Genomic DNA, 17,258 nt, shown 5'->3' with positions numbered 1-17,258 from the left:
TCAGCTTTCAGAAAAAGAGTGACTGAGTGGAGATCCAAGATGGTGGAGTAGATAAATGCTGTGCCTGCGCCATCCCATGAACACATCAAAATTACAACTAAATTATAGAACAATCAACCTGGAGAACCATCTGAAGCCTAGCTGAACAGAAGTCCTATAATTAAGGATATAAAGAAGAAGCCACATCGAGACTGGTAGGAGGTGCCAAGATGCAAAATGGGCTGGTCTCATACCCATGTGTGGCTGTTGAAAATTGGGAGAGAGATCTCAGCCACAGAGGTTCCCCATGAAGGAGTGAGGGACCCCAGTCCCCCCACTCCAAGATCCTCAACCTGGAGTACTGCTGCTGAGAATAGGAGCCACTCCCCAACTTTTAGCTGAGAAAAACACTGGGAATTCTGACCATCTGCGTAGGACAGAAGGCTTTGGGAAAACCACACATCCTCTTAAAGGGCCCACACAGGTACTCACCCTGGGCTCTGGTGGAGAGTTGGTGATTCTGGGGGCATTGGAGACATATGGTGAGGACTGGAGGGATAGTCCCCATTTTCCCTCTGTGGAGCCCTTCTCCTATGCAGCTGGCAGGCAGGCGCCATCTTTACTATGTTGAGCCCATCCCCACAGGCCAAATCTGAATCTGATTGGCTTGGTAAGCTCCACTGCTTCACCCTGCTGACTCACTGAGAACTTGCCTCACCCAACATGCTTACTGCAGGAGGCTTTATCAGTAGCTGAACCTTACAGAAGCTGGCAGCAGGCCTTGGAGTGTCCTGACTTTTTGTGAAGCTACCCTAGACCTGGTAGTGGTGGCAGCCTCTCCCATATGCCTTCAGGCACAGAACAGGCAATGACCAACCATGGACCACTTGGAGCTCTTACCAGGTACTCCCTGGCCAGTCACAGGCAGTGGTTGACCTGATCCTGCACCAGAGTCCCTCCCAAGAGGCCCCAGAATCAACATACTTGGAGGATGCCATCAGAGCACAGCAGAGCACCACCCAATTAACCCCACAAGCGGAACACACAAAGGGCTGTCTCTACAGGCACCAGAGCCCACTGGGGGGGAATCCCGCACCATGGGGTAAGCCACCACATGGCATCCCATAAACTGTGGACAGGGCCACACCCTACAGCCAGTCACCCTGAGGGGTTTACAACCCACTGACATGCCAACAGCAATCAAGGCTCAACTATAACAGGGGGCACACACAACCCACACAAAGGGCACTGCTGGAGCACCCGGCTCAGGTAACCAGAAAGACTGTGCCACTGGGACTCACAGCACACCTATTACATAAGGCCACTTTGCTAAGAACAGGATATACATTAGGTTGGTGCAAAAGTAATTGCAGTTTAAAAGGTTAAAAATAATTGTAAAAACTGCAATTACTTTTGCACCAACCTAATAGCAGCTCTACCTAACACATAGAAGCAAACAGAGAGGCAGCCAAAATGAGGAAACAAAGAAATATGTCCCAAATGAAAGAACACGAGAAAACTCCAGAAAAAGAACTAAACAAAATGGAGACAAGCAACCTACCAGTGACAGAGTTCAAAACAATGGTTATAAGGATGCTCAAGGAACTTAGTGAGAACTTCAACAAAGAGATAGCAAGCCTAAAGAAGGACATAGAAACCATAAAAAAGAACCAGTCAGAGGTGAAGAATATAATAACTGAAATGAAGAATGCACTAGAAGGAAACACTAGCAGACTACATGAAGCAGAGGGTTGAATCAGCGATTTGGAAGACAGGGTAGCAGGAAATACCCAATCACAACAGCAAAAGAAAAAAGAATCCAAAAAAAACCCAATGAGGATAGTTTAAGAGACCTCTGGGACAACATCAAGAGTAACAACATTCACATCATAGGGGTACCAGAAGAAGAGAGAAAGCAAGGGATTGAGACTCTATTTGAAAAAATAATGACTGAAAACTTTCCTAACCTGGCAAAGGAAATAGACATACAAGCCCAGGAAGTGCAGAGAATCCCAAAAATGATGGACCCAAACAGGCCCACACCAAGACACATCATAATTAAAATGCCAAAGGTTAAAGACAAAGAGAGAGTCCTAAAAGCAGCAAGAGAAAAGCAGGACAGAAGGGATTGGCATGAAATATTCAAAGTGATGAAAACTAGGACCTACAACCAAGATTACTCTACCCAGCAAAGCTATCCATTAAAATCAAAGGACAGATAAAGAGCTTCCCAGACAAGAAAAAGCTAAAGGAGTTCCTCACCACCAAGCCAGTACTACAAGGAATGTTAGAGGGGTTTCTTTATATTGGGGGGAAAAAAGTGTTAAAAATGTGAATAATAAAATGACAGTAACTACATATCTATCAACAATTACTTTCAATGTAAATGGATTAAATCAAAAATTAAATCAAAAGATAGGGTGGCTGAATGGATAAGAAAACAAAACCCTTACAATGCTGCTACAAGAGACTCACTTCAGATTGAAAGACACACAACAGACTGAAAGTAAAGGGATAGAAAAAGTTATTTCATGAAAATTGAACAAACAAAAATCTGGTGTAGCAATACTTATACCAGACAAAATGGCTTTAAAACTAAGGCTATAACAAGAGACGAAGAAGTATCCAATAATCCCACTTCCTGGTATTTATCCAAAGAAACCCAAAACGCTACTTCAAGGGACTTGTGCATCCATATGTTCATTGCAGCATTGTTTACAATGGCCAAGATGTGGAGGCAGCCTGGGTGTCTGTCAACAGAAAAATGGATAAAGAGGAGGTGGTACATATATACAATGGAATATTGCTCAACCGTGGAAGGGAATGGGTTCTTGCCACCAGTGGCGGCAAGGATGGACCTGGAGGGTATTGTGCTGAGTGGAGTGTCAGCAGAGAAAGACAGATGCAATGTGGTTTCATTTATATGTGAAATCTAAAGAACAAAATAAAACAAAATAGAAACAGACTCATAGATACAGAGAACATTTTGTTGGTTGCCAGATGGGAGGGGGTTGAGGGTGTGGACAAAAAAGGGGAAGGGAGTTAGAAGTACAATTGGTTGTTACACAGAAGTCATGGGGATGTAGGGTATAACATAAAGAATATAGTCAATAATATTGTAATAACTATATATGGTGTCAGGTGGGTACTAGATCTATTGGGGTGATAGATGGGAGGGGGTTAGGAGGCAGGGTGAAAAAAAAGGTGAAGGGATTAAGAAGTACAGATTGGTAGTTACAAAATAATCATGGGGGTGTAAATAAAGCAAAGCACAGGGAATATAGTCAATGATATGGTAATAACTATGTATAGTGCCAGCTGGGTACTAGGCTAGTCAGGGGGATCACTTCTTAAATTATATCAATGTCTAACCATATGCTGTACACCTGAAATTAATATAAATACCGAATGTCAACTGTAACCGAAAAATTAAAAAGAATCCAAAAAATTTCCAGGTATAAAACAAATAAGTCATGGGGATGTAATGTACAGCGTAGAGAATATAGTCAATAATATTGTGATAGCGTGGTACAGTGTCAGATGGTTGCTGGACTTACCATGGTGATCACTTCTTTAGGTACATAAATGTTGAATAACTATTGTGTACACCTGAAACTAATATAATATTGTATGCTAACTATATTTTTAATAAAAATCTTTTTAAAATTCACAAAAAAGTGCATTTCTTCATTTCAAGAAAAACTTTAATCTGGATGGCAAAAATTCAAAGGACTGACAAGTGTTGGCAAGGAAGTAAAGCAATGAGAACGCTTAAGTATTGCTGGTTCAAGTGTAGGTTGCAGCCACCAACTGTGGAATTCTCAGCAAATTCCAGCAATGGCTCTAGCAATTCCAGTCCTAGGAATATGCTCTGAAGAAGCACGTGTTTGTGCTCACCAGAAGACGTGCACAAGAGAGTGCACAGTGCAGACCACATAATAGTGAAGAACCTGAAGCAGTCACCCAAGTACAGAACGGAAACTAAATTGCGCTGGACTGCTGAGCTACAGTACAACGTGGATGAGTCTCACAGACATGAGCTGAGCAAAAAAAACAGACACAAAAGAGCACATTCTGTGTAATTCCATTTAGATAAAACTCAAAAAAGCAAAACTAATCTATGATGATAAAGATCAGAAGAGCGGTTGCCTCTGGGAGGAGTCTATTACTGAGCTGCATACCTTAGATGCATGTACTTTATTAAATATAAGTTATACCTCAATAAACAAAGAATAAAAGAAGGTGTGTATTGTTTTCCTCTCCTGAGATGAATAACTCATTATTTATATACCCATTGTTTTCACTGCTCTGCTTCTTTTGAAAAAGATTTGAGGTGACTTGCAAAGGTGTATGGTGTTGAACTGTATAAGTGAAGAAATCTGGGTGATACTGAAATGAGGGCGGCAAACTAAGATGAAATCAGACATTAAGGTCAGGAACCCTCAGCATTTATGTCAGGAAGTCCTGTGCACTTCTTGGGGGTGAACTGAATGGCGCTTCCTAGCAGTCAACAGAAGAAGAAACACAACGATTCCTCATCCAAAACTTAATAGTCCAGCTGATCAGAAGCACAGAGACCTGAGAAAAATTTCACCTGTGCTGTGTCAGAAAAAGGTAACTATGCAGTCAAACCCTTTTCTGTTGTTTTAAACATCCCATTTGGGACCCTGGATCTCTGACTCCCTTCAGGCCACATTTTCACTCCTATGGCACCTCATATGCCCTCACAGATTTAGGGTGAGGCAGCGACCCTCAGACAGTCAATGTCCCTCCCCTGTGCTCTGCTGTGAGACCTGCACCCAGATGGTTTACTTTCCTGGGTTTTGGGGAAGACCTGCTTGTGAGGGCTGGGTTTCTGTCCTTTGGAGTGCCCGGCTTGCCATGCTGGTTTCTGGCAGCGGGGCCTGACTCCTCAGCTTGTCCTTTGCCATTCAGCCCATCTCCTTCCTTGGTGATGCTCCTCGGTGGCCCAGTCCCTTCTGCAGAGACAGCTCTGCTCTGAGCAGCTCCCTGGGGTCTGGACGCTTTCCACTTTGGTATTTGTGTTAAGGAATCTTTCCACTTTCTAGCTCCAGTTTTCGAGTTGAATTCATATTTTGCTCCAGTAACTAGGGGAAAAAATATATGACCAGGTAAACGAAGGAGTTCAAATGATTCTCTCCTCCCCCATCTCCACCCTGCTCTATTCTCATCCTCAGGGAAAGATGAAGCATGCTAAAAGGTGTGGATTACTGAGATAGGAAGCAGTCTTGTGAACAGTGCAATCGTCACTGCCTTCTCCACGAGCTGTAAATCTCCAACCACACAGGTAACAAATACCATGGCTCCATGGTTAGAAAGGTGTAGGAGAGGCTCAAGGCCATCTCCATTTCAAGATTAGAAGACCACATAAACCTGCAACATCATGGGAGTTTCGGATAAATTAGGCTCAATTTCTAATAGGGCTACCCAGTTCATCTGATTTGTTGTAGAAGTCCCCTGAATCCCTGCTATTAAAAGGAATTGACCAAGTAAGGAGGAAAAGGCTGATTTTTATTTATGTTAGGTCAGCAGAGATTTGAGGACACAGCCACACAAATCTGGTTCCCATTGAGATGATGCAAGGGAGCCATTTTTGTTGTGTCTGGACCATTCATCTGGTGGGCTTTTTTCTTCCCTTTTTCTTCTCTCAAACATACAAATGCAAGGTAATGGCCTTGGTCCTGTCCAGATTTTAGTGTGGAGTTTCAGGCGACGCCCTTCTCTTGCCATTTCCATGCAGCATGAGTGGCCTCTCCGCTGAGGAGCCCACCAGCACTTATGCTAATGTGGGCACATTATGGTAACAAGTACCTAATAATAGAGGGAAATTTAATTCCAGCAGCAGCAGCAGCAGCCTCTCCTGGAGAGGAGCCATCCTCCTTCTGAGGAGGACCGAGCTGTTTGCATGTGAGTGTGGCAGGGAGCCAACACACTTGCCTCCTGAATTTGCTTTTCTTCCCTTTATTCACGTCTATAATTGAGCCTTTGTAAGTGGAGGGATGTGTGTAAAGGAGCTAAATTTGGAGCTGATTTCAGGAGGGTGATGAGAGCTCTGGAGGCCAGCTTTACCTTATGTTCATCTAGCCAACCAAGAAGAAATTCTTGGCCCTCATCTCGGAAAAAAGAAGCCAAGCTTGCCATTTCTTCATATCTCTCACTACCAATAGGATGGTGTTGGAAGCATTCAGAAAGGATGGGGGGGTGTGGGTTGAATCCCAATGAGCAGGAAAAAAATGTGGATTCTTGAATTCACCAATTCCCTGAATTGGTTCGTGATTTGGGGAGGGAGGCTAGACAGAGGTGTGGTCTTTGAGGTGGAAACTCTCTGAGTCCTCATACCAGATCATGTATATCTGCAGGTCAGCTCTTCAGAGGGGATCTCACGATATATGGCAGCCCAGAAGGGTCAGCAATGTATAGGCAACATAGCCGAACAGCTCAACAAACTGAATTAAGAGAGGAAATTGGATAATGTCCTCCATGACTCTACTGAGCTAGTGTATACAAACACTCTTATGGGTGGCATTGCCACTTAACTACCTGGGTCTACGGCTTCTCCATCAAAAGCAGTGCTCATGCTCATCTGGATTGTTTCCTGAGGAGAAGAAAGACATCTTTAAGCACAGCCCTTCGTGCCATCCCCCAGGCAAGGCCGCTCATCCTCACAGCCCGAGTTCCTTACCCAGGGTCTTCTTGACATTTATTTATGCAATAGGCACTGTGCTAGATGCTGCGGACAGAGTGGTGAACAAGGCAGGCGTGGTTACTGCCCGCACAAAGCTTGCGATCAAGTGGGAGCCACTGACAAACAAGTTCTTCAATAGAGTGAGAAGGTCTATGAGGGAATATAGGATGCTTTGGGAGCACAGGTGGGAGTGGGAGGAGGACACTCATTCCAGACACGGGGGTAGGAAAGCATGCTGAGTAAATGATAGCTAAGCTGCATAGAAGGAAGGGCAGAAACGCCACGCAACACTGGCTAAGGTCTGGATTGCCTGTGTGGGGTCTGTCCGGCAGATGTGCAAGGCAGGCACGGATGAACACGCATGTGCTCCCACCCCGGGTTCTGGCGGTGGACCCTTGCCTAGGCCAGTGCAGTGCTGCAGCAGGGCCTGGCCTGCCTTAGCTAAGCCCTGTGCTCCATATCTGTTTCTTCCCTTGATCCGTACTCTGTGCCCCCTTCCAGGACCTGACCTCTATGCCCATAGAAACACTCCCTTCCCTCGCAGAGTGCCCTCCAATGGGGCCATTCTTTAGTATGCTAATGAGGACAGTGTTGGGCGTTTAGTGGGCCCTTCAACCCCCAGTTTTTATCACAGAAGCCATCACTACTCACTTGCGCATCACGGAAGAGAGAGGAAATGGAGGCCATATGGGTTTCATCCGTTTGATCAGCTTAGCAGCCCCACTGTTTACGGTCATGGGGATTTCTTTACTTAGTCGATTAATTTAATATTATGTATTTCTAAGTCAGTCTCTGACTGACATCACCAAGGCTACTTGCCTTAGACAATAAGACCTGGAGACAAGAGATTACCTCTTCCTCCCATTTGTAGACCGATTAATACATATAAGCACTTAGCTGATGTGCACGGAACAAAAATTCCAGCACACTGGATTGTCCTCATTGCGCGTACCATTCCCCAAAGTTATGGGTCTTGGATCATAACAAAGTCTTATTAGCAGGGGGTAGGGAAGAGCTGGGGGAGGGGGTCATTTTTAAGTTCCATCACTTCCCAGTGGGTAGATTACGTTCAGTAAAAAAAAAAAAAAAAAAAAGGTAAGGTGGAAGGTAACTTCCAGCTCTCCAATAACACTGCATTTGTGTGACTTAAAATTTTTCAAAATATTTCCCCACCTATTATCTAAGGGTAGGTGTTCTCACTCCCATTTCACAGATGAGAAATCCAAAGCTTAAAGAGGTTGAGAAAGTCCACAAGGTCATATGGACAAGTGGGCAGAGCCAATCCCAGACCCAAGCACTGCCCTTTATCACTTTTTCTGAAAGGTTATGGAAGGGCAAAATCCCATTGAAGGTTATAGTTTCAATTCTGATCTTTAAGCTCTCCCCCAGTCCACTCTCCTAGAGAACTGGTGTAGATAATAAACACCACTGTTCAATATTTATGAAATCCAGTTCTTTTGCAAATATATCAGTAGACATGTTCAGTGGAGGGAACAAATTCTATCAGGAGCTCGTCACACAGCAATCTGTTCCAGTGGCCAAATACAAGCATCTCCCTGAATGATAAACATGCCCCTGAGGCTGTGGCAGCGCCTGCCTGGGCGAGGGCTGGACCGGAGCCCACCCTTCACTAAGCCACGTGCTGCACAGCCAACCATACTTACCACCACCACTTCTCTCTTTGTATTCTTCATTTCTGCAGGGAATGAAATAGGCAGAAGTTAAGCTTCTTGAACAGTAAATTGACCTTAAAATTCTACCCCTACAATGGAATATCTCTTAAACAGGCTTTGAAATCAGTATTGCAGACATGGCAAAATATTTTCTGTCTGTAGACATGTTTGTTGACGGCTTTCCATCTACTCAGAAACACACACACACACACACACACACACACACACACACACACACACACAATACACAGAACTAAAAACAGTCCTTTCTACTCTTTTTCCAGCTTATTGTTATCATTGGACCTAGGACACTCATTTTTAAATAGTGTTATGGGTAAAAAGGAAAGATTGGATTGATATATTTATTCATAATGTGGAGATTTTTTGCATCCATTCCCTATGCCTTTTTTTATAAAGTAGCTAGGGTGGGAGACAGTTTGTGAAAAATCTCATCTATTAAAATCATCTCATTTGATATAATAACCATTATAATCAAATTTCTAACCCTGCTTTGTGCCTTGTGCATGTCAGACACATGCCTATGGATGGAGTGATTAAAGCAATTATTCTTTAAAAACACACTTCGCAATTGTTTGTCCCATCTCTCCCCATAGCCTGGATTCTCCTTGAGGCAACAACTTTTGGGGTCAGGTGGTGACATCTCCTCAAACTCAGAGTTGGTCAGATGGACCTTACTCAATTCAGCAACGTCCCCGAAAGCATTCAGTTCTCTTAGCCCATTGGACTGCATCCAGCCCCCCCTTTCTAACTAGCCTGACCTAAGTAACTTGTGAAAATGATCAAATCCATTACAATCTGAGAATAAAGTATCATTTGTTTTAAAAAGAGGCATCTGTCCAAACAGAGCATTAGCTGTCCTCAGAAGGGGTCACGCCCTTCTGTGAGCAGCAGCAAGTAGGCACTGTCCGTGTTTAACCCACAGAGAATTTCTCCTTCCTGTCCCACTGGGTGGGAAACAGACCTCTAGGTGCGTAAGGTGAGCTGATTGGAGGTGACTCTGGGTAGGGAACAGACAGGACCAAAATGAGAGATCCAATGGGCCACAGCATCCTGTAGGCTGCCCTTCCCTTTCTCCAGCTATGCCTGACCTCTGTTTCAGTCCACCCATGGATGATGTGGCTGAAAACCTATCGAAACAGGACTGCATACTGATTCTCTGCCAAGTTGAAGCCCTTTCATGTTGTACAACAGAATAAGCAAAAATAAATAAATAATAAATAAATAAATAAATGATATAAATAAATAAATAAATAAATAAATAAATAAATAAATAAATAAATAAATAACACAGCGACAAACAAAAGGAATAAGCACCGCACATACCTCCTTTCTTCACCCTGTGTGGGGGGAAATGATGGACAAGAATTAACCTGAGAGCATTCTATGCTGGTACACACGCCACAACTAACAGGCCTTTGGAGTTGATTGAAAGGGGCCAGGGAGGAGGACTAAATGGAAGGCTGGGCTCCCACCTCTGCTCCAGACAGAGCAGCTCCATCACTATTGGTTTGGGACTAAGGAGGTTCTGAGAGTTGGATAATTTTGAAAACTATTGCTTTGTAGAACTTCAGGGAACATCTCTTCTCTGACAACACTGGGCGTGACAACCCCAATCGGACTGCTTGGCAATTCTTCCTGCCCCGTTTTTCTCCCCAGTAGGTAGGGAGCAGAAAGCTTAGCTCACAGCAGGAAGGTTGGAGGGCTAGCAGTTGAAGCCTGATTTCCTTAACATGAAGAGCTGGAATTAGACTCTAAGACCTTTCCCATGATAACCTTGGATTCTATAATACTGTGACTCTAATTTTATTCTATTTTGCTATTGGATAATGTTGGGGGCCATGTGATACAACTAATTTTCAGAGAGGCCAGATCTGAGTCTGAATTACTAGCTAGTTTTTCTTTCTTAAGTCAACCATGTTGAAGATGATTAATATTTAGAATGTAAGTTAAAACAACCAAGTTCAAGGTGCATATTTAACATTTAACCATAAATTGCATGTGAGTTGTGGCATCTATTAGATGACTTTCTTTAAGAACTTCTGCCCAAATCCCATTACAGAACACCACAATCCTTATAAGCTTAAGCAGCACTCTTTTGGAGCCAATTTTTTTTCCCCCAAATCAATTTGTGAGTAGAGTCCAAACAAAAATGCCTTTTTAAATTTTAGCAGGTGCTCCATGATTTCTTACCTTGAAGTCAAGGTTGCCAATAGCAACAAACTTCCCCAATAAATATGGCAAAATGCAAAGCACATCTTTATGCTAATGCCTTGTAGTTTTATACAGTCTTCCATCCATAGATTTTAAATTATCGGACAGTACTAATTAATCTTCAAAATACCTTTAAAAGGCACACGAGTCTTATCACCCCTTCTTTTTGCCAATGAGAAATTCCAAAACTCAAGTTCCAATGCCACAAGATTCTTTGACTTTTTCCTAAACTTGGAATCTAGAATCTTGCACTCAATCAACCATGAAAAATAATGCAACAATACATATTTTTTAAATATTGTATTAAGCATTTACTCTATATCAGGAGCAGTGCTAAGTGCTTTCTTTGCATTTGCTCATTTAATTGTTTGCTTTTTAAATAAGGAAACTGAGATTCACAAAGTTGTCACTTGCCCAAAGCCAAATGGTAGAGCTAAGATCTGAACCCAGGACTTGTCTAAGCCCAAAGCCCAGGCTCAGAACCATCAGGCTGCCATTGTAAGAGCTACTGGGACTCAAGAAAACTGGCTCCCGGGAAGTTTGTTACAATTCAGTGATCACTTCACTCTTGTACCTCACTTCAGCCAGTAAAAGAGACTCCACAGGGTGTCACCAGAGAGGAAACAGGCCTGCGTTTACAGCCCTTTAGAGTGAGAGATCAAGGCCATGAGAAAGAACAATGACTATTTAGTCACACAAAAGCCCCATCGAATCACTGGAGCCAAAAGCTTAATTTCCTTATCAGTTTTTTGTGCTTCCTCTAATTCCATCTCATCCTTTAAATATTCTACAAATAAGAGAACAGCATGTTCTAACCTGCCCACAACTGGGCTTTTTCTGAAGCGTTTATGCAGGAGAGGTCACCAAGAGGTAGCCCCAATTTCACTGAGAACACATCAAGGACAGGGCAGGTGCCAGGAAAACCAAAGGAAGAGTTTCCTGGTCCAGCAGGTGATGAGGAGGGTACACCAGGACCAAGGGGAGCTGGCATTTCTTCGCCATAGGTCCTTTTCCTTCCTTCACTCCGTCCCCCGCTATACCTTGTAAAGAAATTCTAATTCTCTAGCTTTCCTTCTCCTGAAGTCACTGGAAACAGTGCCCTAAGGGAAGTGGTGGTAGGGCCCAGCCCACTGGCAACTTACAGAGGCTTCTTGTGCTTCGCCGTCTTGCAGGGACAGTGTCTGTGGACGGCTTTGGCCAACAGGACGACCAGGGACACCAGGAGGCCCAGAAGCAATATGGAGCCCAAAGTGATGACAAATGGCACGTACCATGCCGATGGAGAATAAACATTTTTCCTCAGGGTCTGGTAGATGATCTTGGGCTTGAATGACACAGGCGGGAGAGTGAGAGGAGGGTGGGAGCGCTTCTGACGTCAGCGCTCCCACAGGCTGAGGGTTTATTTCGCTCTTTGTCCTTGTTCTATAAATTGACATCTATGTCCTCACAGTTCTGCTGCTTCAACCCATCACCTTATTTATAGTCTTTCCATTAGATCAAAACCCGAAACATTTAGGGAACTAAAAAGCAACTCTAGCCCTGATTTTATTCTCTGTCTTTCTTCCCCTTCCCAAAAGCTAAAAATTCCATTGGCTTTTTCCCCTGCCAAATCAGGGCCCAATCCAAGGATTAATATAGCCGTTGTCTCTCACTGGGAAGGCATGAGCCATGAACGTTGTTTTTGTAACACTTTGTAGGTTTGTCAGTGTTCACTCACTACAGGCTGCACTGCCAGATGAGTGGGCTGATATCACAGTGAAACCTCAAGTTCAGCCTTTACTTCTTAGAGTGGGAGACAGATAACCAACAAGTTATAGAGTTTTCAGGAATAGAGATGCCACAAATGGGACATGTTGTAAGCCCCAGAAAGGGGGCAATTCCTTACTCAGAGGAGCTTGCTGGCTCCTACGGCAACTGAAAGTCCTTAAGGTTACCTTATGCCTCCATTCCCTGTGGTAATATTGACTCAAGCCCATGGAGATGAACCCACTCTTGGTAAGACTCTGAGAAACAGAAGTGGACCTGCTGTCATAGGTGGTTTTCTAAGGTCCCGATTAATTTTCCTCCAGCATACTACAAGTATGGGGCTGCCAACCAAGGGCGTAACTTTTATTAGGCACAGGAGGAAAGGGGACAAAATAGTCAGCACAAATATAAGCCAGTTCCTCCAGGGTGCAGAGGGACATAATCCTGTTGTCAGATTCCAAGACTCTCCCTTCCTTTGTCACCCTGGTTCTATTATGGCACCTGCTTATTTTTCTTCCTACCGTTTATCACCATCGGTAGTTATTTTATTAAATTGCATACCTATTTGTAGCTTATCACCCCCTCTAGCTCAGTGGCTCTCAAATTTAGTACACATCAGAAGCCTATGGAAGGCTTACTAAAAACAGTTTGCTGGACCCCACCCCCAGAGTTTCTGATCTATTAGGTCTGGGGATGTAGTTGGGGATTCCAGATTCCAACATCCTTTCCGGGAGGTTGTGGTAATGATCAAGGTTGGGTGAGATGTAACTCTACTATTCTGGGGGGCCCAGAATGTGCATTTCTAACAGATTTCCAGGTGGTGCTGATGCTGCTGCTCTGGCGGCCACACCACTGATCCATACTCTAAGTTCCATGAGAGCAGAGATCATTGGGGCTTGTTCACCAACGTGATCGGCGTACTATAGGTCTTAGGTCAATATTTGTAGATTGAATGAATCAATTTTAATGGGTTGGAAGTGGGGAGTAGGATACAGACTGCTGCATGGTAATGCTTTAAAAGAAGTGGAGGAAAGCACCTGGTGACTACTGCTGTCATAGACATGGACTTGCCATGGCTCTTAAGAGCAAGCGGAGAACAGGATGTGAAGGTAGCAACTGGCCACATGCCCATGAAAATTGTCTCCTGTGCCACAAGCACTGTAGGTTGTCAGTACCTGATCTATCACAAGTCCCTGCACCAATGCACACCCTTGTTTACCAGAAAAGGAGAAGTTACTGGCTCTATAAGTCCCAGGTTTCACCCAGGTCTTTACCACCCAGTGACGACTTCAGTCCAGCAGCCATGATTGCCATTCCTCACAACATCCTAATATCTCAACTCTTTTCAATCCCTCCCACATTTCTCCTGGGCCAAAGGGCTCCATTAATGTTAAATCACAAGGGATGTAACTGGGGTGTCCCGGTACGAAAGCCCTTACCCTGGTGGTCGTGGTGACAATCGTGGTTGGGTAAGGAATGACACTAATAATCAATGTCACTGTCCCTGTTTCAACAAGGGCCTCAGCTTTCTTCCTGCTGGACAGCAAGTTGTCATCAGTTATGTAGACGAGTAGTTTGTAGTTCCAGATCTTATCAAGCCCACCAGTATAGTCAAAGGGAGTTGCAAGGAGCAGGCGTGTAACGTTGGACCCAGCATTGGGAGAGAAGGTGAAGTGGCTGTTGATGTTGCCTAAATGAGATTTAAGACAAGGATTTAGGGGAAAGGAAGAAAGGAGAGCGAGAAATGAAGGTTTAGAGGAAAACTGCAGCCAACCTTTCCCTAAATGTCCAGATCTCATGTGTAGACTGAGCTTCTGATACACCAGGATTATGATATTGGCCTTAGTTGCACCAGAGATTTCATTAACTGCACAAGAGTGTACAAAGGTCACTCTTGTTCACAACCAGTGTGGCTACAACAAGAACAAGAGCAGAAAAGGACAACAGCACACCTGTCGCAGGAGATGGCCACCATCTTACAGCATCAGGCAGAAAGATTTCATAATCCTGGCCTCTCTAGCCAGTCCTATCATCCAGCATTTATTTGATAACAACGTGTAATTCACACTCAGACCAACGAGTGGGCAGCAAGAGGGTAGAGGGGGCCAGATTCCCAGCCATAGGCCAAGCTCACTCCATGCCTGGCTGGTCACACAAACTGGTGACAGATGTCCTTGGAGTTCCCCTAAAGGAAGGTGCCTCCCAGCTTTGCAGGGGTTCCAGTCCCAGGTCCTCCTGAATCTGCCCCATTCTCGCCTCCCCAGCAGTCTGTCAGGGCTTAGCGCTCACAGCTCAGGAAGCTGGGCAGGGAGGCTTCCCACCCAAAAGGCCCCTGTTCATTCCTCCGGTGGCTCTAGACTCATTACCGATTGAAAACCAGTAAATGGAGCAGGAGATGATGCAATTTTTACTCCCTTAGCAGCAAAGTGCTCCATAAAGGCCTGAGGGTTCTCAGTATGGATTATTTCCATCTTCTGCAACTGCAGTCTCTGCCCCTGGGTTTTGTGACACTGCCTGCTCCAGAGGCTTCCTACTGTTCCGAGTTCACGCTCTGCCAGCGCTCAGCAGGTGGCTGAGATGGGTTTTCAGTCTTTCCCATGGAATTGCTCTGCGTGTTTGGGTTTAAATCTCTGGCCCCAGCACTTCATTAGATGAGCTATTTTGGTCTCATTTCCACTGAGGGGTGCTCTTTCCCGCCCCCTCCCCCCAATGGTATATTTTTAAAGAGAAAATGAATGGAGCAGAAGAGAATTCCTGAGGACACATTTCAAAATGCATTAATCTATTTAATCTATTATTATCCAGAAAGAGGACAGGGATTCCCTGCCCCCACTACAGCTTGCAGGAAAAGAGGTGGTTGAGCAGCTGGACTAAAAAAATTTTGTTAACTACAATCATATGATTCATGAATCATACGATAGTCTGGGAACTTGGGAGGATGGGTCACCATCAATGGGATTCACCCTCCCTTGGCCCTTTGGGCAGCCTTGTGTGGGAGTCCGGGAAGACCCAGGTGAGAAGGGGAAGCCAAGAGGACGGCTGGGAGGCACTGGGGCCATTGCACCCCTCATCCTTGTTTTACTTTCCACCTTCACAGTCTCCTAACTCACACACACTGTGCCCAGATCAGCATGTGAGCACAGACCCCCCCACCCCCACTGCATTCTCCCTGAATAGCAGCGAAGGCCTCTGACCCCAGAAACCAGGCCAGGACTGTCAATGTCCGGTACTGTACCTGGGCCAATAGAATAACGAAAAGACCTGGGGCTGGAATCACGATCAGTACACTGCAGCTTGAAATTTTGAATATTTGTGCCAACTTTCAAATCCACTGGGATGGCCAGGAAATAAGAGTTTGGGATACAAACTGGCTTTTCATCATTTTCCTCCAGGATGTTCACAGTAACCTAGAACAGCAAAAACATGGCCATCGTCAGTAGCTGAAATTTACTGAGTGCCTGCTGGGAACCAGGCCCTGGGCTCTGCACTTTTGTGGACCTTTCCTGAGATTGATAATATGATCATTCCCATTTTACAGATGAGGAAAATGAGACTTAGAGAAATTAGATAATTGACCTAAGGCCATTCAGCTGGTGAGTGCCAGAGCTAGGATTTGAATGTAGGTCTGTTGTACTCCAAGTCCTATATGGTACTATTAACTTCTACAGTGTGTGTGTGTGTGTGTGTGTGTGTGTGTGTGTGTGTATGCACAAATGCATATTATATGTATACATTCACATGCCCCCACACACATGCATCACGACACACGGGGCCCATCCCCAGATAATGGCTGAATTGTTTTTCCAGTAATGGTTATGGATTTATGGTGACCCCCTGTACTTCCTTGCCCACTGTCCTTGTGAATCGGAAGTTGCATCTTTAACTTTGGGATATAGAGTGATGGTTCTTAACCCTGGCTCTACTTTCTTAATAATGGAGTCTGCAGGGTGGGGCCCAGGCACTTTTTTTTACGTCCCCCAGCTGATTCTAATAGGCAGCCAGGGTCAAGAACCGCTGGGATGGAACGAGTGCACCGGGCTAAGCGGGCCCTCCTCTGTGACCTGGGCTAGTGGCACTGCACTAAGCTGGGGGCACTCACCTGCCACAAGCAGGGCCAGCCTATTCTCTTTCACGCTGTCTTTTATGCCCGGTGAATTGGAATATGGACTGGGATGCCTGCCAGCACAGAATCATAGACTGTCAGGCTTGAAAGGGACTTATGTGATCAGCACCCTTTTAAAAAGCTTATACATTTTGAGTTGTATTTATTCTACCTTTGAAATTTGGGGATTTCAGCTATTTCTGAGTCCGGGAATAAATTGAAACGTTCACTCTAGTTAGCTCCCAAAGTGGAATCCATTCATTTTTCTCAAAAAGCCGGCCTGACAAACACTACAATTATCTCCAGTTTAGCCCATCTCTTCCTCAGCATGCAATGCTGAGCCTCACGCATCATTAAAACCAACGTCCCGTTAATTCAAAGCGAGTCATGAGAGGAACGGAACTAGTCAGGCATCGGATGACCGCACGACTCTCCATTTGAGATCAAGAAATTGGGATACAAAGATGATAAGCATGGCTCAGACCTCCCTCGGAAAACTGGGATCAAAGTTGAGACATGAACCCCGTCTCCTGACTCCGAACCAGTCATCCGCTCTGTCACACAGGCCTGCCTGCCGCTAGCTCAGTGTTCATTTTACCTTATGCTTTGTCACTTTACTACTGGGAAAGAGCAAGAAATAGTTTCATCGTCGTGGCTATCATATTACCCTCAGATGATCCGAACCACTGACAGCACAGCCCTGAAGAGCCTGTTTACTCAGAGTGGGGCCCTGGGCCAGCTGCACCAGCAGCACTTGGAAGCATGTTAAGAACGCAGATTCTCTGGCCCCGCTCAGACCTGCAGACTCAGACTCTGTATT

At 44.8% G+C, this 17,258-nt stretch overlaps 1 protein-coding gene across 1 annotated transcript in view; it reads right to left on the bottom strand.

The window, feature by feature from the left end:
• Positions 1–4,605: 4,605 nt before the first annotated feature.
• CDHR3 (cadherin related family member 3) overlaps positions 4,606–17,258 on the bottom strand; it is a 62,443-nt gene continuing 49,790 nt past the window's right edge. Inside the window, exons 13-19 of the mRNA XM_019745394.3 lie at positions 15,572–15,743; positions 13,776–14,026; positions 11,733–11,914; positions 9,703–9,716; positions 8,350–8,381; positions 6,541–6,595; positions 4,606–5,087 (exon numbers count right to left, since the gene is read on the bottom strand). Of these exons, the coding sequence (XP_019600953.3) occupies positions 4,732–5,087; positions 6,541–6,595; positions 8,350–8,381; positions 9,703–9,716; positions 11,733–11,914; positions 13,776–14,026; positions 15,572–15,743 (1,062 nt within the window). The 3' untranslated portion in view covers positions 4,606–4,731. The remainder of the gene's footprint in view (positions 5,088–6,540; positions 6,596–8,349; positions 8,382–9,702; positions 9,717–11,732; positions 11,915–13,775; positions 14,027–15,571; positions 15,744–17,258) is intronic.

This window comes from Rhinolophus sinicus, chromosome 4 (genome assembly GCF_057876585.1).
Source record: "Rhinolophus sinicus isolate RSI-liver-muscle chromosome 4, RSI-T2T, whole genome shotgun sequence".
NCBI classification, from domain to species: Eukaryota; Metazoa; Chordata; class Mammalia; order Chiroptera; family Rhinolophidae; genus Rhinolophus; species Rhinolophus sinicus.
This window is presented reverse-complemented; position numbering and strand designations above follow the sequence as displayed.